Source organism: Cucurbita maxima, unplaced genomic scaffold (genome assembly GCF_002738345.1).
Source record: "Cucurbita maxima cultivar Rimu unplaced genomic scaffold, Cmax_1.0 Cma_Scf00026, whole genome shotgun sequence".
NCBI lineage: Eukaryota > Viridiplantae > Streptophyta > Magnoliopsida > Cucurbitales > Cucurbitaceae > Cucurbita > Cucurbita maxima.
Genome location: NW_019272042.1, coordinates 571,185 through 592,780, shown reverse-complemented (window position 1 = coordinate 592,780; position 21,596 = coordinate 571,185). Strand labels below are relative to the sequence as shown.

Genomic DNA, 21,596 nt, shown 5'->3' with positions numbered 1-21,596 from the left:
TAAGACGCGCCTGTTAGGGAGACCCCACATTGGTTGGAGAGGAGAACAAATCATTTCTTATAAGGGTGTGAAAACTTCTCCCTAACAAACGCGCTTTAAAATCGTGAAACTGATGGTGATAAGTAACGGGCTAAAGGAGTCAATATCTATTAGTAGTGGTCTTGAGCTGTTATAAATACGTTAAACGTGTTATATGGTTAGATGATGTTTCATGACTTCAACTCATGGTCAAAGCAGAAATAAATGAGTTCTTTCACAAATGAAGGTAAATTAATGGACAAGAAATGAACCATATTCAATAGAAAAAAGAAAAAAAAAAGTCTTGACTTTAATATGTTCATACATATGTTCGTCATTAATTACTTGGAACTTTCAACCTCCGTATCATTCATTGTTTTATATATCATATGAACTCTTGTTTTGATGGGACTGTTAGTATAAATTCAAGTCAAATTTGTGTTCTTATCATTCAAATGTTGAGAAAACACTTCACACTAGTAAATGCGTGAACAAATTTATCGGTTCGAGAGTGGAACAAAATATCTTTTATAAGGGTGTGGAATTCTCCTGCTAGCTTATGCGTTTTAAAACTGAGGCTGACGGTGATGTATAACGAGACAAAGCGGACAATATTTATTAGCAATGGATTTTATCAGCTGTTACAAATGATATTAGAGCAGAAACCGAGCCCTCAAGAGAGGGTAGATTGTAAGATCTCATATCAGTTGGAGCGGGAAACAAAACATTTTTTATAAGAGTGTGAAAACCATATGAAACGCGTTTTAAAATCGTGATACGTAACGAGTCAAAGTGAGCAATGGAGTTGTTGGATGATGAAAGTCCCACATCGGTTAATTTAGGGAATGATCATGATCTTATAATCTAAGAATACACTCTCCATTGGTATGAGGCCTTTTGGGGAAGCCCAAAGCAAAGCCATGAGAGCTTATGCTCAAAGTGGACAATATCATACCATTGTGAAGAGTCAGTTACACTAACACTTTTGATTTTGAAATAACGAAGTACTTAAAAGAAGGGTTTGATTCAAAATGCAATATTTTTTTATGGGTTTTAGGTTGTTTTGTTTAATTTTATCCAAATGGAGAATGAAATCAGACCATTGAATCGACAGAATCTTGGTCATTTGATGTCTCCTTGTGGATCGAATGTGAGTTTGTGGATTTTAATGATTGCATTTGTTGTTATCTTTGAAGATTTCTTCTTGTTTTTGTTTGTGTAATAATTATTATGAATATGAGATTCGACAGAAAATGTCTCAAATCCACAAAATTATAAGGAAAAATCCTAAGAATACATTTAAATGTTCTCTAAGACTAAGCTCACGGGTTTGTTATTCTTGTAGAGACTAAGCTCACGGGTTTGTTATTCTTGGTAGGAACAAGTTCATAGATTGGATTTTTAATCAGGCTATGGTTTACAACATTTTCAAAGTCTTCATTCGACCCTCGAGTTCTCTATCTTATTCGATCACAAAGTGTGGCTTTGATATCAATTGTTACAGTCGTACTTCTTCAACCGTACAACGTCATGATCTTGACACACTCACGACAAGCCTTAAGGAAGACTCAAGCCCCATTCACATTTTTCGTCCGGCTTTATGGCTTCGTCAAACCTTCGACGAAGTCTACCTTCGCCAACCGAACACAACTTGTTCAACTATGCAGCGTCCTGATCTTAACACACTCACTTCAAGCATTAAGGAGGACTCAAATTCCATTCACATTTTTCGCCCTACTTTATAGCTTCGTCGAACCATCAACGAGGCTTACCTTTGCCAACCGAGCACAATTCGTACAAAATCCAAACTTGTTCAACCACGCATACCGCTCGTTGTTAGATAATTTATTAAAAAGAAAAATTAACAAGCAAGTAGTTCCTTCATTATTGAATAAAGTGGTTGGATCACAAACTTGATCTAAAGCTATGAAATATCAATCTTTGTTCTTTTTTTTACATCATTGAAAGAAGAAATGTTCTTGTTGATCATAAACAAACTTCCCACTTTGGCTTAACCATCAAATCAATCTATTTTACAAAAAAATTTAACTCTTTCTGCCATTAGAGGACGATGTCGAGTAGATCAACGAGGAAGCAGAAAAGCTCGTGTTATTGCTTTTAGGCAACGAGCATCTGGTCGACATTTTTGAAGATGTTGCGATTCCAACGCCATTAACATTATTCGAGCTCTTGTTCTCTTGCCCACCATTGGCAGGAGAGGAGCCAGCTTTGAGCAGCACGTCGACTTTCGCATACTCTTCCCTTTCGTGTTTGATTTCTTTCAGCATTGCCTCCACATCTTTCATTGTCGGTCGCTCGTCTGGTGACGAGTTTACGCACAATAACGCTATGCCTAAAACTTGCATCATCTCCTCTATTTCTGTCTCTGGTCTTGATTGCAAGCTTGAGTCAAAGACTTCATTCCCTCTCTTTCTTCTCACCCAATCTACGATGTGTTGTCCGTCGGGTATCGTTGGGTCGATTGGTTGTTTTCCTGTTAGGACTTCGATTATCACAACACCGTAGCTGTAGACATCGCTCTTCTCAGTTATCTTCATCATGTAACCGTATTCTGAAATGGACAAAAATAGAATACTAATTAAGATCGAAACATGTAACACCTCAAGCCCACCGTTATATTGTACTCTTTGGACATTCCCTTTTAGGTTTCCCCTCAATGTTTTAAAACGTTTCTGTGTAGGAGAGGTTTCCACACCTTTATAAGAAATGCTTCGTTCCCCTCTCTAACCAATGTGGGATCTCACAATCCACCCTCTTGGGGGCCAGCGTCTTCGGTGGCACGCTGCCCAGTGACCGACTCTAATACCATTTGTAAAGGCCCAAGCCCGCTGCTTGCGGATATTCTCCTCTTAGGGCTTTCCGTTAAGCTTCCCCTAAAGGTTTTAAAACGCATTTGGTAGGAAGAGATTTTCATACCCTTATAAGGAATGCTTCATTCACATCTCCAACCAATGTAGGATCTCACAATCCACCCACCTTGGGGGCCCAGCATTTTCACTTACACACCGTCCAATGACCGGCTCTGATACCATTTGTAACAGCCCAAGTCCACCACTTGCAGATATTGTCCTCTTTAAGTTTTCTCTTCTAGGATTTCTCTCAAAGTTTTAAAACACGTCTGCTAAGGAGAGGTTTCCACACTCTTATAAGGAATGTTTCGTTTTCCTCTCCAATTGACGTGGGATCTCATAAAACAGTAGTGGATTACATGAGTTTTCAAGTGATTTGAAAGAAAAAATCTCACCGGGAGCAATGTAGCCATAGGACCCTGCAACTGTGTTGGATGATCGACCGAAATCTCCATTGTCGATAAGCTTGGCAAGGCCGAAATCAGCGATATAGGCCTCGAATTCAAGACCGATGAGTATGTTATTGGCCTTAATGTCCCTATGAACAATTGGAGGGACACAATCATGGTGTAAATAGGCAAGGCCTTGTGCTGCACCTAGTAAGATTTGGTACCTTAGATCCCATTCCAAGGTATTCCCATTTCTCTCATGTAGGAGACTTCCTAAACTACCATTCGGCATATAATCATACATTAGTAGTCGTGTATTCCGATTCAAACAACAGCCCAAGAACCGCACGATGTTCTTGTGTCGTATCGAGCCTAGAGTTTTAACTTCTGCTGAAAACGAATCACGAACGCCACATTTATCGTCATTGTAGCTATTGTCTGTTGCCATCATAGTTGGCCACAGCTTCTTCACTGCAATCACTTCTCCGTTAGCCATTTCAGCTCGATAAACCATCCCCGAACACCCTTTGCCGATCACGTTACCGTCCACAAGACACCTCAACACTTCCTCAACAGAGAAACTCAGCTTTTGAAATGGTGTGAATTGCCAAGGCCATGTATCTCCCAGCTCCGAATCCTCATCTCGAATCATCGTTCGAGCTCGAATCACCGCAATCACGCCCATTACAATCATCACAACAGTTAGTACAATGAGCAATGCAATTGCTAGCTTGAGCTTTCTTGATCTCATTGTATCATCCCCATCTCTAGCAAGTCCTTCCCTATCGGAATCTGTCAAGAAACACGAATCTCGAATCGAAGAACAGAGACCGTTATTGCCTGCCAAGTCAGTCAGTGATAGTTGTCTGAAAAGTTTGTTGTCCGGAAGATAACCAGTAAAGTTATTAAACGAAACGTTAAGCACGACGAGATTATCGAGCCCTGCAAGCGGCTTCAAATCACCCTCAAGGCTGTTATGTGAAAGGTCTAGAACAGAGAGCTTACTAAGTCCAGACATTTGAGAAGGCAATGAGCCAGTGAAACCATTACAACTAAGGTTGAGAGCAATCTCGAGCGACTCGATCGAACCTAATTCAATCGGTATGTTCCCGATAAGCTCATTGGTGCTAAGATCAAGAAGTTGGAGACTCAAACAATGTTTTAGCGATGTGGGAATTGTTCCTGAGAAAGCGTTTCGAGCTAGAATGAGCTTATTCAAAGAAACAAGATTCCCCAAACTAGCTGGAAGCTCACCATCAAGTTGGTTTGATGAGACATCCAAAACTTGGAGCTGAGACAGTGAAGTAAGTGACTGAGGCAATGAACCTTTCAGCTCATTGTTGCTGATATCAATCATTTCCAAAGCTTTACAATTCCCAATCTCAACAGGCAATGATCCTGAAAGATGGTTTCTTGACAAATCAAGGAAATCCAAGCTTTGTAGAGCACCGATCGAGCTCGGAATCTCCCCGGCAATCCGATTGTTTCCGAGCCTCATTCGGATAAGAGACGAGCAGTTACCGACATCAGGTGGCAATGTTCCAGAGATATCATTTGAAATCAAAAGAAGCTTTGTCAAGTTTTTAAGATGAAACAATCCAGGAGGAACACTTCCTGTTAATGAATTATGAGACAAATCAAGAGCTTGAAGATTCGAACAATTTGACAAACTCGATGGAACGCTTCCTTCGAGCTGATTCTGCCAAGCGAAGAACACATTCAACTTCCATAGCATCCCCAACTCAAATGGGATCAAACCAGAAATCTCATTACTATCAAGCTGCAACTGCAAAAGATTCGTCGCGTTCGAAAGATTCGAAGGTATCGACCCCGACACGTTATTGTTACTAATCATGAACTCTTCAAGCAAAGACAGCCCTCCTAACGTTAAAGGAATAGCCCCAGAAAGAAAATTCAATGAAAGATCAATCTTTTTCAAGCTAGAACATTCACCAATGTCAGATGGGATTGTCCCAATTAGCTCATTCTGCCATAGAAACAGCTGCTCAAGCTTCTGCAGCTTACCAATCTCTTTAGGAACAGAACCAGATAAACTATTTTCATAAAGAAACAAGTTAACAATCTCAGAACAGTTACCTAACTCCGGTGGAATCTCGCCGGAGATCTTGGTCGTGTAAATGGACAAAGTTTGAAGCTTTTGAAGCCTGCCTAAAGAACTAGGCAAAGAGCCTGAAATTCCGGTGTCAGCCAGACCCAAAATCGTCAAATTCCTGCAATTTCCAATCTCTTCTGGGATTTCACCGCTGATATCTCGATTCCCACCTGCTCTAAGAATTTCAAGATTCCCCAATTTGCCCACATCGGAAGGGATTCCTCCGGTCAGCCGGTTGTCAAACAAGAGCAAGTTCTTGAGGGCTTTACAATTAGTGAGCTCTAGTGGGATTTTGCCAGTGAGCTGATTGGAGTTCAAGATCAGCTCCTCGAGGTTCTGTAGCTTTCCAATGGTTGTCGGGATTGTTCCGACAAGGGCGTTCGAGCTGAGGTCAATGAGAGTGAGCTCAGTGCAGTCACCAATGTCGGAAGGAATGGAGCCAGTGAGATTAGCATCGGAAATGACAAGCCTTTGAAGGGAAGGAAAAGAGGAGAGATTTGAAGGGAAAGGGAGCTGAAGAGGGATTGAAATGATGTTGATTTCAGTGACGAAACCATGAGAAGAACAAGTAATGGAGGTCCAGTTACAGGGCGTTGAGTCAAGGACATTCCAGTCGGGAAAAACAGGGGAAGGGGGAAACAGAGTGGAGGAGCTGTGAAGCCATGAGAGGAGAATGGAAGCTTCATGGTTCGTTGCAGAAAAAGAAGAATGAATGAAGAAGAGGAAGAAGAAGAAGAGGGATTGAATGGACATTTGCCTCAAATTCCGAACTTTTCTTCTTGGGTTTGCATAATTTTTGGGGTTCGAAAACTCTAAAGATCTTGGGAGCTTTGAGAGTGTTTGCTCTTCCTTGCCATGGACTCAAGCTCAAACTAGAACAGAGTGTACAAATACCTAGGATTTTGTTTCTTAAAAATTCAAAAAAAACAAGAACAAGAAGACAATAATATTTTAGTCTTCGTGTCTTTGGTCTTCTTTGATTTTATTTTCATTTCTTTTAGATGAAAAAATATACTTCTTTTTTTTTTTTTTTTTTTTTTTTTGGTTACATTACAACTATTTTTTTTAAGTGTTTATAATTATTATTTTCTAAATTATAGTATATTAAAAATTCTAATCAAAATTAATTGATTATTCATTGTGTAATGACTTAATTTTTTTTATTACAAGTTATTGAAATTGTTAGGTTGTTTTTGCTTATATTTATATATCGTTCTTTCACATCTTTTTTCATTCGTACTTTCAAACCGGTTTTCAAAACCTACTTCTCACAATAGGGAAAGAGACTTGAGCATACATTGCATTGCTCGACCGTAGGTGACATAAATTCAAATTGGCTTGACTCACTTGACGTTGGGAGTGAGTGTTGCGCAATTGCAAAGATTGTTACCGAGAAAAATGTGATTGTGACAAGTGGTATTATATATATAATGTTTCAAAGAGTCAACATTATCCTCGCATGCGAATATTAATCTTTTTAGTCTTAATCACTAAAAAAAACTATATATTATGGGTATAGATAGTGACTATCAATTCTTTTTAGAAATGTCTAAATTCTCTTTTATTTTTACACGATTGAAATTTTTACCACTTTTATATATATATACACGCGATGAGGTGGGTAGGGTGGAGATTTGGTAAGGTCAAGGGCGGGATAGGGGACGGGAATATAATTTCACCCTACTCCATCTTCTGTTCCCAGTTTAAACGAGGATTAATCGTGTGGCTAGAGATGAACCTCTCTAATTCTTTTAAATATTTTTAATATTTATATCTTCATAATCACTTTCGTTCACTCAGATCATTGTATATTTATGTACTCCTTATTTACTCGGAGGGATTAAATTACAAATTCTAAAACATATATTCCTCTTAAATTCAAAATAAAAAAAATTAAAATAAAAAAATTAAAATAATAGTGGCATAGAAAAGAAAATTAAAAAATATTTAAGAGAGGAGAAAATTAATTAATTAATTAATTAATTAATTAATAATAAGCAAATTGTTTAAAACTCCAATGTCTTGAGATCGGCGCCACCAGCCACCACCCTCTCTCATATTAATAAAAAAGTATTAAATAAAATAATATATAAAAATTTAGCTTATAAAATTGCTTCTTTTGCATTAAAATAATATTTAATTTCTGAAAATTTTGTGCACAAAAACTTTGATTAATATTAATTAATACTTAAAATATCATGGAAATGGTTTGGTAGATTAGCTCACGCGCCCTCTGCACAACCCACATGACAAACTTAGCACATCACAATTTTACAAAATTATTTACAACACCTAAACAAACCCTAAACCCTAATGATTGGTGCAATCTCGGGTGGAGATTTGAATTTCCCAAGTTCGGAGAAGGAATAAATTTCGTGACGATGAGAGAAGAACGATTGTACGTTTATAAATAGGAGCAATGAACGATGATTTTATTAATGTGTAGCGTGCCTAAAAAATCTCTGAGCTCGACTCCTCGAGTTTTACATAAATGTGTCAAACGTTAGTAATATATAGGACACAAAATTAAAAGTTTAAAAGCTAAGGAATGACCATATGTTACAAGGTCTCCATCAGCTGTCTCAGATTGAGGTAAGATTTGACAATTTCAAACACTACCTGTAACTCGGGTCGTTCCAGTACAACGGATCGAGGAGTTTCATCATACGAAATTTCAAAATTTCAAAAACCCAGTCAGGGTTTTGAAAGTTGTGACTAATTAAACACACTTAAAACTCATGCATGTATCAGATCCAATTCAAAAGAGTTTGATTACCTACCCTAAATATTACGTTCAAGATTGATAATATCATACCAGTAGGAGGGCATAAAGAAAGATCGAGACTAGGGTTTGACCATTTTGTTTGGTTATACTTTGATCGAGAACCGTTAAAAGGGTAAGAGAGCAAAGCCCTTTATTCTTCATTCATAGTGGAGAGCGACTTGAGTTTCAAATAATTAAAGGTAGGGTCCTAGCTAGGGTTGGGAAAAGAAGAGCCTTCTCTACTTTGCCCTAAAAAAGGGCATTTGCAAATGATTGATAAACAAGATGAATTCCCTTTCATTTCTTGCACATGTATCCCAAATTGTGAAGTCATTCATCGAATAAGTTTTAGTAATGAAATTGCTTTACCGAGTTGACGAGGGGAAGGAATGAAGTTAAGATGGCTTGGTAAGCAAGCAACCTAGGATGATGGCTGTCAAAAGACGAGTAAGGTCCATTGAATATGGTTCAATGAGGGTGTGCTCTCTCGATCACAGTTTGAGTCTAGAGAAAGGAACCAAGTTGGGGTGTGGAGACCGGTTATGTAGACTGAAGAATGGTATGGATCGGTAGGAAATACCATTTTGACACAATATTGGATGCATATTCTAGTATAAGACAAGAAGGTCCGTAAGAAAGAAAAAAACGTTCGATTTCTACTTTACACTTGGTTGATTGCATCAATTTTAACCCTAAAGTGATTTTCAATCTCGAGTCTAGGGCTTTTGTCAACTTTTTATCTTTTATGTAGCCTTTTCATTTATTAGTGGATAATACTCGCGTTCTCGAATTGGTCTCACTGTTGGTTTATTGTTCTTTTTATTTCTCGTTGGACTTAAGTCTATTCGTTCTCCATGGCAACGGACTTTCCAAATCTCCCTCGATAGAATATCTATCCCCTTCTGTTATGGCATTGGTGTCGCCTTCCACCTTCATAAGACTATCAACATGGCCGACAATGTTATCTATGACTAATTCAATTACTGGATGTCGCTCTATCCATCAATGTCTTTTTCATGTTGCTCGTCTGTATTTTGATCAAGCTCAAACTCCTCACCACTAAAGTCAACAAAATTGTCACGGTTGTCACCACCCGGATCTTCCTCACACGTTTCGTAACTGGTGATGGAACACAACCGTACTTATAAATTCATGAAAATGTACCAAAATCAGAAAATATTTGATGAGTTAGGGTTGTGAAATGTGAATAATGGCTGCTTGAAAAGGAAAAATGTTGATAGACATAAGATTCAGACATCTGGATCCGACCAGTCTGGTCTGAACACAATTTATGACTTTCCTTAACCCTAAATTGACCAGCTTTTTACCTCATTGGATGCTCTTTCTACCTTTTACCAACATTAATTAATTGTACTGTAAAATCAGACAGTAAAATAATGTGTTGTGTTAATAATCATTTTACCTTTACTTGTTACACCATATTTACTCGTTTTTTTCTTAATAAATTCTCGTATTTTCGTGACGTTCGAGTAAATAAAGGATACATGAGTAGAAAAGGATAAAGAAAAATGATCGTGAAGAATCCTGATATGATTGTCCTATTTTCGTGCAAGATTCATTCGAATAAGAAAAAACTCGATACATTGTTTCAAACAAAGCCTACCTACTCGAAAACACCTGATGCTTACCACACTCAATCCATATATGATCAAGATATAATTGTCTGTTTTGGTTCATTACGTATCGTCATCAGCCTAACAATTTTAAAACACGTCTATTAGGGAGAGATTTTCACGCTCTTATAAAAAATATTGCGTCTCTCTTTCCAACCAATGTGGGATCTCACAATTTCACTCCCTTGGAGACCAGCGTCGTCACCGGCACATCACCCAGTGTCTATCTTTGCCCATTTTGGCCCGTTACTTACTGTCATCAGTCTCGCAGTTTTAAAACGTGTTGACTAGAGAGAAGTTTTGTGAATGTTTGATTAATCCACCACACCTAAATGGTGTGAAAGTTATCTTATTTATAATCAAATGAATTACAAGGATATGGAAATAGTAATAAATGGAAATAATAATAAGGCAAATATTAGATATTTGCCTTATAATAAAATATCAAATATAATATATATGGTAAATTATAATTTATTACTAAATATCCTTAACAAGTTTCCTCGCTCTTATAAGGAAAGTTTTATTCTCATCCTCATGTGAGATCTCATATATCTATTAAATAATTTATAAAAATTTAAAATTTATTTTTTTAATTAAATTTTATCATTAATTTTAATGAAACCCCATAATATCTATATATGTCATAAATAATAATTCAATTAAAACAAACCAACAGAAACGTACGATTTATATTTTACAAATTTAAGCCTTGTCGGAATACATTTTTAATATTCGATAATGTTATTTAAAAATAGACAAAATGCAGAGTTATATTATATAATAATAATAATAAATAATAATAATAATAAACATTGGGAATAGATAAGCTTCATATGCATTAAAGGGTTATTTATTTATTTATTTATTTATTTAATCCAATTGAAGTCGTAGAAGAACTGAGACTTTTAGGAGGAATCTGTATTATTTATATTATAATAAAGTCTTGGTCTTCTTTTTCTTTATTTATTTAATATCTACTTTTTTAAATTTTTTACTTTATATAAAATATTATATGATTTATTTCTTCCGCTACTTGAAAAATAAAATTTATTTAATATTTGAATTTAGTGTGATTTTAGCTATTCTAGAAAAAACAAATATTATGGATCAGAAAGTTTTTTAAAATATTAAAAAAAAAATCCGACAATCCAGCTCAACTTAACTCGAGTTGAGTTAGGTTGTGAACTCTATTCCGTTTCTCTGTTTGCCAACCCAACTAACCCAAAATTTAAAGTTAGTCCAAAAAAATTCTCCAATTTGAAAATTTTATGGCTCAATGATCGTTCATCGTGCTCGACCTTTTCGACTTTAGGTTAAAGACAATCATTTTTCAATTTAGATCATTCGGGAGCTAAAGACACGCTTCCACGCATTCCCTCCAATTTTGTGCTAGTATTTTCTTTCTTTTCTGAAAGAGCTAGAGAGATCATTAGAGTTAGATGTCTTAGTTGGATGCACCAAGGATTTTAGTCAATCCAGGTGTTCGTTCATCTTCGACCTAAATGAAAAGAATTCATATCAATTATTGTAGAGGGACATTGATATCAGCTAATGATCGTTAAAGATATATTAAATTTCTTGAACGAAACAAATTCAAACCCTTCCGAAGGTGGACGGGAAATAAAGAAAGAGTAGAGGTGGCAATAGAGATGAAGGGAAGAATCATTTGATGTATATGGGGTGCAATATTAAACAATATCAAAAGAAGAAAAGGCAAATGGCCTAAAAAATAAAGGGTTTTGTTAATAAATTATGAGTAGTAATGGTAGCTTTGGACAACAACAAGAACACATCCCACATTTTGAGGCCAACCACGTGACTAAGAGAATCATTTTTAACAAAAATATTTCAATTTCAAACCAAATACTATTAACGTTACACAGATCTTACAAATCCACTCATTTTGATAGTTCAGCGTCTTCGTTGGCATACCGCTCAATGTTTTGACTCTGATACCATTTGTAACAGCTCGAGCCCATCACTAGCATATATTGTTCGCTTTGACCCGTTATGTATCATTGTTAACCTCATGGTTTGAAAATACATCTGGTAGGGATTAATATGAGATCTCCCCTATACTTTTTTTAATTAGGGTATTCAAAAAAATCGATCAGTTCAACTCAATTTGTACCGTTTGAATTGAATTATCAAATTGGATTCAAATAAATGAATTTTTATGGATCATGCTAGTTCATGAATTTCTCTAAAATTAATTTGTCTTGAATTAAACGAACCCAGATTTATTGATTCAGTTGGGTTCGTTGATTTCTCTATACAAACCTAACCCAAGTATTTAATGATTAAGTAATGTCTCAACCCGACCCAACTCAACCTATTTCAATTCTAATTTAATTAAAAAATATTTTTTTCAAAAAAATTATAAAGAATGAAGATGAATTTAGAAAAATGTAATGCAAAGGTATAATTAGGTGAATATAAAAACAAATAGAAGAGAGTGAGCTGTGGACAAGAGTTGGTATTATTATTATTATTATTATTATTTCTCATTATTAGTATTATGTCTATGTTAATAATATTTTTATTATATTTCATTGATTTTTTCTATGATATAATGAAAATATCAATAACTCATCAATATTATAATCCTAATAAAAAAAAAGGTCAAAACGGCGCAGTTTGGAGGGCCCTCCACCCCAAAATTCAGGGTTTGGTGATGCTGGAAAAGGCTTCCCCTTGCTAACTTCACCCTCTTGCTCTTTACACACACATCCTTTTTTTTCTTTTTTTCTTTTTTTTTTTTTTCCTTTATTTTGTATATTTATTTATCTATAAAACATTTCTTTTTAATTCTATAGAGAAAAAAATCAATAATAATAATAATAATAACAACAACTAGCTACCGTTGCTAACACGAGATATAAAATTAGAAGATAAAATTTTATTGCATTTCAATAAAAATTTTAAATCGGTTGAGGTATGTTTAAATTGGATATTTTATTAAATAAAAAATGGTTAATCAACGTTTATAAATGGGTTTTGGGCTTTTCGTAAAATATTGGGCCTACAAGCCCAAATATGTTCTCATGTCCAAAAGAAAGTAGCCCATTGAAATGCTATGGGCTCAACCCCTTCCACGGTGAAGTGGGCTTCAGTTGGTTGGCCCATTTAACATCATATTTGTCGGAACCAGACCATACCTAAAAACAGCATTTTGGAAAAAACGAGAATCATGTGGTTTATATATTTTAAATTAATTATTTTTATGAATTTAGCCTTTGAAATATTAAACTTTATATAAGATGTGACTCTTTTTTTTATAATATTAACTAATTATTTTTAATAATATTTTATTTTCCTTTAATAATAACTCTTCAACTAGTTTTGAAAAGAAAAAAAAAAAAAAAAACACGAAGAATTATTATATTATATTATATTAATTAATATCAAAATTATTGAAAGAAAAAATGTATTATTTTCATCCATATTAATGATGTAAAGGGGAAGACGAAACTTCTGAATAAAGCATGTGTCACGTGCCAAACCATTATCTTTCTATTACCAAGCACGTGACATTCTGTTTCTCTCTTTAATGCTTTCTCTTCAGCTTTTAAGAGGTTGTTTGGAATTTATATTTTTAAAAATAAAATTTTATAAATTTATATTTAGATAAATATAAATAATCACATTTTTAAAATAAATAATTTTCATTCGATATAATACAATAACATTATGTTTTTAAAAGCATTTATTCCCATTTTCGAAATAATTACGAAAACAACACTAAACTTCTTTTTTAATGCATTTGAAGTATACGTGTGAGATCGCACGTTAGTCAAAGAGGGAACAAATCGCTTCTTATACAAATATGGAAATCTTTCCGAGTATACGCGTTTTAAAAATATGTAACAGGTCAAAGCAAACAATATCGGCCTGCACTGGGCTTAAGCGGTTACAAATAGAATTACAGTCAAATATTGAGCAGTGTGTTAGCAAAGACGCTAGACCCCCAAGGGGGATGAATTGTAAGATCTCTTATCGGTTGGAACAGTGTGCCAACGAGAACACTAGACTCCCAAGGGGGATGGATTGTGCGATGGTGTGCCAACGAGGACGCTAGGCTCCCAAAATGAATGGATTGTGAGATCCGAGCAATATTTACTAACGGTTACAAGATGAGAATTTGACTTTGAATCTTAAAAAAACATTTTAAGGTTCAACAAGAACGCTAGACTCCGAAGGGGGTGGATTGTGAGATGATGTGCTAACGAGAACGCTAAGCTCACAAAATGAATGGATTGTGAGATGATGTGCTAATAATGAGTATATAAACAAATTTCTCGTTATTAGCACGTTTTAAAACCATGAGGTTAATAGCTAACAAGCCGAACAATATTTACTAAGAGTTACAAGACGAGAATTTGAAGTTTCAACCTTTTTTTTTTCTTTTAAATTCTCATGTTGTTTCAAAGTACTTTATGGTTTTTGTAATTAAAAAAATTAAAACGAATCTCTAAAAAGTGAGCGTTCATGAGCTTTGATAATCTTATTGGCTGTAATTTAGAAAGCATAATATAATATGGGAAAGAGAATTTGGGGAAAAGGGGCAGTTTAGGCCCTACAAAGCACATGCTATATAATAAAAATGCTGGCAGATCACAGACAAATGTTGAGGGCATAATAATGAGTATATAAACAAACCAACTGTAACCAAAACTTAACGTTGCCCACTAAGTAAAAGAGAGAAAAGGCCAAGAAAACTGACAAAAACATAATAACATCACTGCTAACTTTTATGATCTTCTTTAGGCTGTCTCTCTCCTTCATGGACTCAACAAACATAGGGTAACATCACAGAATGACTGATAGAGATGGGAAGATGGGTTAAGTTGGTGAAGAACAGAGGAGGAGGAGGAGGAAGAAGAAGAACAACGCTTCTGCACCTGCCCCCTACTACCTAACACGGCGGCGTTCTCTTTTCAGCTGAAGCAGGCCGAGGTTGAGCGAACCAACAGATGAACAACAATGGTGGAATGATGGGTTTGAAGGAAAAAAATGAATGTGTAATCATGGAGTTTAAGGCTTTTATGTTCTATGGCTTTTAAACATTTGGGGTTGAAGTTAAAATGATGGAGAGGTGAAGTTCTAGCAGGGATGGCCTCGGCGGCATGGGAGAGAACCTGCAGAAGAAGTGATGGAGCCTACCATGGAAGCAGATTTGGCTCCTAAGCTGGAGGCTCTGGCATAGCTTGCTGAAGCTCCAGCGCCGGATGGGGTGAAATATGCACCGTTTAGTAACATATCTCCTTCTGATCTCCAATTCCAGCCTTTCCATTTGCTCTCCGGCGTTTCGACTCGCTTAGTCACCTGTATTGGATTGTATCGAACTAATTTGTGAGCTACAATAGCGAATTTCATAATCTAAATTTAGAACGGCTTAAGCCCACCGCTAGCACATTTTGTCATTTTTTAGATTTCTCCTCAAAGTTTTAAAACGTATCTGTTAGGGGAAGTTTCTACGCCCTTATAAGTAATTTTTCGTTCTCATCTCCCACTAAGGTAAGATCTCACAATCCACCTCCCTGAAGGGTCCAGCATCCTCGCTGGCACACAACTCGGTATCTGACTCTAATACCATCTGTAACAATTCAAGCCCACCATTAGCACATATTGTCATCTTTGTTAAATTTAAAACGCATCTGCTAGAGAGAGGTTTTCACACCCTTATATTTTGTTCTCCTCCTCTCCCACTGATGTCGGATCTCACATTCCACCCCTCTTGGGGATCCAATGTACTCACTGGCACACCGCTCAGTATCTAGCTCTAATACCATATGTAACAGTCCAAGCCCACCGCTAGCAGATATTGTTCTTTTTGAGTTTTCATTTTTGGACTTTTCAAGGTTTTAAAACGTTTATGCTAGGGAGAGGTTTCCACAACCCTTACAAGTAAGGTTTTGTTCTCCTCTCCCACCAAGGAATGTTTTGTACTCTTACCCACCGCAGAATCTCGCAAAATCAACGTTAAAAGGAGTATACCTCTTTGGCAAAAGGGTTGGATGGAGCTGCATATCTGTTGCCTTGACTATTGATGGTGGGGTTGGCACTACCACCAATGGCATACATCTCCCAATGAGTGTAGTCATTGTTCACCACATGGAAATAGCCATGCCTACACCTTGGCATTCTTTGAATGAGCCCCTTGCCAAAATGGTTATAAGCAATGGTGACTTGCATTTGCTTGTCCTTTGTGTAGGAATCACTATGGCCTAGAAGCATCACCTGTTACCAAATTTAATGAGATAAATCTATTTAAAACTTTAAGTTCATATAATAAATGCAATAAAAGAAGCATACCTCATTGTGGTGGGTGAAGTGGTTGTTGGAGATTGTGATAGCGGTTGAGCCCATAATGGCATCAATAAGTCCATCAGCACAATTAGAGAGCGAATTGTGGTCAATCCATATATGGCTGGATCCAAAGATGGAAATGGCATCTCCATCAGCCATGGTTCTCCACCCAAAATGAGTTGGAGAGCTTCTCACCATGGCATTCCCTGTGGGCTTGCAATCATGGATGTGAAGACCATGGATAATGATATTAGTCACAAACTGGATTGTGATGCAAGCGCCATTGGCAATGTGTACATTGACTCCTCGAGCATCAATGGTTTTGAAACTATTCATGATGAGTTCTTGTTTCAATTGAATTACCATGTCTCTTTTGAACACAATCCAAAGAGGTTTCTCTTGAATGACAGCATGACGAAGAGTCCCTGGCTTCGGGTTCACTGGATCGTGGTCACTCGAATCAGTAACGACATAGAAACGACCGTCACGACCACCAATAGCATTCCGACCAAACCCGATGCCACATTCTGATAGACGTTTACGGTTTCTGTGCCAATTTGAGTCACAACGCCAGCAGTCATCAATAGGATTGCCTGTTCCACAAGAGAAGTATCCCAACTTCCTCCTTTCAGTGCTATTACGGATGCTCCTGCCACATCAAAAATGATCTTCATATGAACTCTCTCCTTCAAGTTATTGTGAAACCCAAATTAAAAGTACAAATCCCGAGAAAAACATACTAATTTTTAACCCCAACGGCCACAAGAAAATGAATACTACACAAACAGAACAAGACAAAGACTTTTTCCATTATAACGTCTAGAAACTCTTCTTGTATGAATTTATGATACGGACAAAAACGCATGTGATCTACTTGATTACACCACGAGAGCCACAACTAATTAAAAGAACAATATCCAATTCCACCCAGATTTCACAACAACTAATTTCTTTAATAATGAACAACTTCAGCAAGATTTAGACATGTAATGATAACAAAAAGGAATGAAAGAAAAAGACATACATCTCAACAGAGGCAGCAATCTCGTCAGGATTATCCACAGCATGCTCATTGTTGAGTTCTTCCTCCATATCATCATTCTGCACCCTGAAAACAGAATCACCCAATTGAGTGACAAACCCACCTAGATCTCATCTTATAATTCTCTCTGAACATTAAAAATATTTGATTCATCATAGTAATTTAAAAATATTTGAATTCTACCAAAAACAAAACCAAATAAAAAAAAAAAAATCATTTTTTATAGATGGCAATGCTCATCAAATTGATTGATTAAACTTAATTTAGTGAAAACAACAGGTTTCTGAGTGTAACGGCGCGTGGAATATCAGAGGGCGCGTGGGGAATGAAAAATAAAATGAAGAGTTGATGGCTCGCCGCTCAAGGTGGGTGCGGAAGAGATCTCACGCACCCTGCCCTTACTGTCGTTCTGTCACAGGAAAGAAAACCGTTTGAAAAAGCGCTTTTGTTTAGATAGAGAATTGAAGCGAAACGATTGGTCGGCATTAGAGGGGGAAAAAGAAAAACGGGAAAAAAAGAAATTGTCCTTTTATTCTTGTGAATAAAATGACTGAAATACCCCGGAATTTTATCAAACAATTTGGGAAATTAAAAGGATTTTATTGGGGTAATTACGGAAGTAAACTAGCAGTGCGTGGAGTTTTATTCACTGCAGCGAAGGAATCCGAAGGGGAATATAACTGTTAACGAAACAAACGGTCCAGATCGAGGATCGTGATCTCAACGGTTGAGATAGTTAGCTACAGTTGGATTATCACCCCACACGGATCCGATGAGAATCCAACGGCAGTGATTATAGCAAGATGAGTAAAACGCACGGCTGAAATCGTTTTATTCGGTACAGATTTTCGCCTCTTTTTCGTTACTCGAGTTGATGAAAGGAACAATGACCCAAGCCGCCATTGATGAGTTGCTAGAGCTCTGAAACTCTATCGCTAACACAGTTCGGCAAAATCCAGAAAAGACGAACAAGAAACAATCCCGCTACAGTTCATTTCGAATTCAGAGATTCTGTTGTTATTCCTCATTTCTTTTCCTAAATAAGTACCAGACTGAAGAACACCATTAAAGCAATGGAACGAAGTTTCTACATCTCGTTCATTTCTACATTACTACATTGATCCAAAATCATATGAAAAACACTAAATCAACATTCAAGAATCTCCAAATCGAAAGTAATTCGCAGTATACGAATCTTGAATTCTCTAATCGTAACCAGAAATTTCACACAATGTCGCTTGAATCAGTTACCAAATCGAACACATCGCATTGAGATTGCAAGAGAAACAGAGGTAAGGGAGAATAGAAAAGCTTACCTAACTTCAGACGTCTCTCCCTTGCGAATCACAGCGATTGTTACGAAGAACACCATTGCAAGGGCAAACAGAGACAGAGAAGACCACTTACTAAGTGCCGCCATTACTGACCCCTCTCTCTGTCTCTCGGCCAAACTCTGGAGCGAAGTAGCGAGAGAAATTAAGAGGAAGAAGAAATGGAAAGAGAATGCGGAAGAGGAAGAAGATGCAGAAGAACAGAGGGAAACGAGCAGTGGTGATGTCAGTGAAAGCTTTGGACAAAACGGACCTTTTATAGACAAACCTCCAACGGCAAAAAAAATATAACGCAGATAAATATGAAGACGATAACAAATCCCATACATTCGTTCAACCGACGTTAACGCCGTCAACAAACCCCACCGTTACATATATAATATGTGTATATATACATATATATTATCCTATATTCTAGTCTATCCTCTATAATTCACCATTTTTATTTTTTTATGTATATAAAAGCGTATTTTAAATGCAATAAAAACGAGTAAAACCGGGGAAGCATTTTACTTTTTTTTAAATAAAATTGCACAATAAATGGTTTAATTGAAATTTGGATAATGATTTTGATTTTTTTATATTACATTATGAATAATTTATTTCTTGTCAAAATTTTAAAAATAAAAATAAGTTTATTAAAAGGATTATTATTTTTAAGCGAATTTTATAAATGTCGGTAAAAAAAAGTTGATGGCAAAACAAAAAAAAAAAATCTAAATATGGGTAAATTTTATTAACTTAATATCTGAATTTATAGCACATATAAATTAATTTAAGGTCTATAATACAGAAATTATAAACATAATTTGGAATTTTGAGATTTTTTATACTATTTTTAGAGTACAGAGATTAAATCAATAAAATTTTAATAAATTAATAGAATAATTAGCGAAAAGACTAATTTAACCCTCCCTCCCTCCTCTTTCCCATGTTTTTTTCAATGAGAATTTAGGAATAAATCAGTCTTTTCCAATTGGAATTCAAAGCTCTTTTTTACTTTTTTTTTTTTTTTTTTTTTTTTTTTCTATTCTTTTTACGGCTTTGACGCTTTACCAATCCCCCTATGGAGCTTAACTTAGTGAAAAAAAAGATAACTTACTCGTTGTTTACCACGACAGTAAATATACGATTTACTGTTGAACGTAGTATAATTATATGAATTTTTACTAACTTTAATTTCATCAAATTGCATTTAAATTTTAAAAAAAAATGTTATAAACATAACCTTTTATAAATTTTTGCTCCAAAAATTGTTATAAAATTTTGTATATATTAAATAATTATAAAGGATACGTAATTTTGTAAAATTTTAGAGAAAATTAATTTAAAAATGAATATTTTAAGTCTAATTTATGATTATTAGTGAAATTACTTAATTATTAATATGGGTGAAACTTATTTTTATGCAAATTTTAATTTTAATATGATATGATTTAATTTAATTTAATTTAATTTAATTTAATTCAAAATTTAGAGTTAAAATTAAATGGAGATTATTTTTACCTGGTGCTACGTCGGACGGGAGCTGAAGGAAGACGTGGGATGGAAGGTACGGAATACGGTTGCCGGAGACAGATGTCACGGTTTTCAGCTGATTTCGCGGTCAGTAAATATATATAATAAAGTGATTAAATTATTTAATTAAATTTTTGTGGTTGCTTGGGCGTGTGAATCACAGTCACAGGCACCAATCACGGCTCTTGATTTGGTGGATCAGCCTGGTGGGTGTGGAGCATTAGGTGACAGCCTGTTAAATTATCTTTTTCCCCTTTTTGTTTTTTTTTTAGTTTCCATCTTAAAATTAAATTCAATTTTAAATTTCTCATTCCTCAATTCTGGCCATGATAGTGGAAAAGGTGAGTGTTTTTTAAGCCTAATCATTCACTAAATTATAATATCTAAACCTATAAATTTTTTTTTAATTTAAAAATATCTAATATGTTCGTAAATTTTCAATTTTATTTTTAATAGGTCTCTCTAATAAAGATAAAATTAATTAATTCAGATAAAGTCAAATCTCACACAAATCTTCAAAGCATTTCCTCACTTTCCAGAGTGAATATTATATCCACAAACCAACACGAGTCCTTCCAACATGTTTTTTCTTCATTTATGTGCATCTTAATTTAAAATTTTATTTTTAGAATTTGATTATGAATTCAAATTTATTAATTATTTATTTCACTATAAAACATAATATATATTTATATATATAATTGAAATGAATTGATTTGGTAATAACTTATCTCTCGTTCTTTATATTATGGATAATTTAATTTTCATAATGATTTTTCTCGTAACTAAAAATGGTTTCATTACGAGAATTTTGTCCATTAATTTTATTATTATTTTATTTGAATATTGGAATGAATAGATTTTGACAATTGCAAATAGTAATCATTGTTAATAAGTGATCAATGGCTAATTAATGACAGATTTGTTTGATTAAACTTGTAGTTGTGGATAAGATGATAACAATATATATTTTTTTAAATTAGTATAAGATTTTAATAAGAACATTATTAAATTTTTTATACGATTTTAAATATGTTTTCAAACGTGAATTATGTATAAAAAAAACAATTTTTTTTTTTAGAATAAAGTTTTAATCTCTAACAATTGTGTTTATTTTGTCTCGATCATTTTAGTTTTAAAGTATGAAAAAGTTTTTAATTCTAACTCTTACGGTTAATCAATCAACAAAATCGTGAGGCTGACGACGATATACAATGGAATAAAGAGGATAATGTTTGTTAATGATGGAGTTGGTTTGTTACAAATAATATTAGAGTCAGACACTGAGCAGTGTACCAACAAAGATGTCGGGCTCTCAAGAGAGTTAGATTGTGAGATTCCACATCGATGGGAGAGGGGAACGAAACATTTCTTATAAATGTGTGGAAATCTTTCTAGTAGACGCGTTTTAAAACCGTAAGGTTGACGGCGATACGTAACGTGCCAAAATATATAATATTTATTAGCGGTGAGTTGAATGGTTACAAATGAGATAAATCAACTTCGATCTCGATTATAATCAAATTTATATATATATATATATATATATATATATAATGGATTTTTTGTTTTTTATTATTATTATTTTCGTGGGCACGATAATGT

The 21,596-nt window shown here is 35.0% G+C and overlaps 2 protein-coding genes across 2 annotated transcripts; both read right to left on the bottom strand.

The window, feature by feature from the left end:
- Positions 1-1,879: 1,879 nt before the first annotated feature.
- LOC111499050 (receptor-like protein kinase 2) lies at positions 1,880-6,257 on the bottom strand. The gene is made up of 2 exons (XM_023150494.1): positions 3,284-6,257; positions 1,880-2,590 (listed from the first exon to the last, which is right to left on the bottom strand). Exons 1-2 carry the CDS (start codon positions 6,141-6,143, stop codon positions 2,064-2,066), a joined length of 3,387 nt encoding a protein of 1,128 aa, XP_023006262.1. The 5' UTR covers positions 6,144-6,257; the 3' UTR covers positions 1,880-2,063.
- An 8,084-nt stretch (positions 6,258-14,341) lies between these two features.
- Positions 14,342-18,687, bottom strand: LOC111499051 (probable pectate lyase 1). The gene is made up of 5 exons (XM_023150495.1): positions 18,459-18,687; positions 17,125-17,208; positions 16,107-16,749; positions 15,789-16,031; positions 14,342-15,116 (listed from the first exon to the last, which is right to left on the bottom strand). Exons 1-5 carry the CDS (start codon positions 18,560-18,562, stop codon positions 14,895-14,897), a joined length of 1,296 nt encoding a protein of 431 aa, XP_023006263.1. The 5' UTR covers positions 18,563-18,687; the 3' UTR covers positions 14,342-14,894.
- Positions 18,688-21,596: the final 2,909 nt, after the last annotated feature.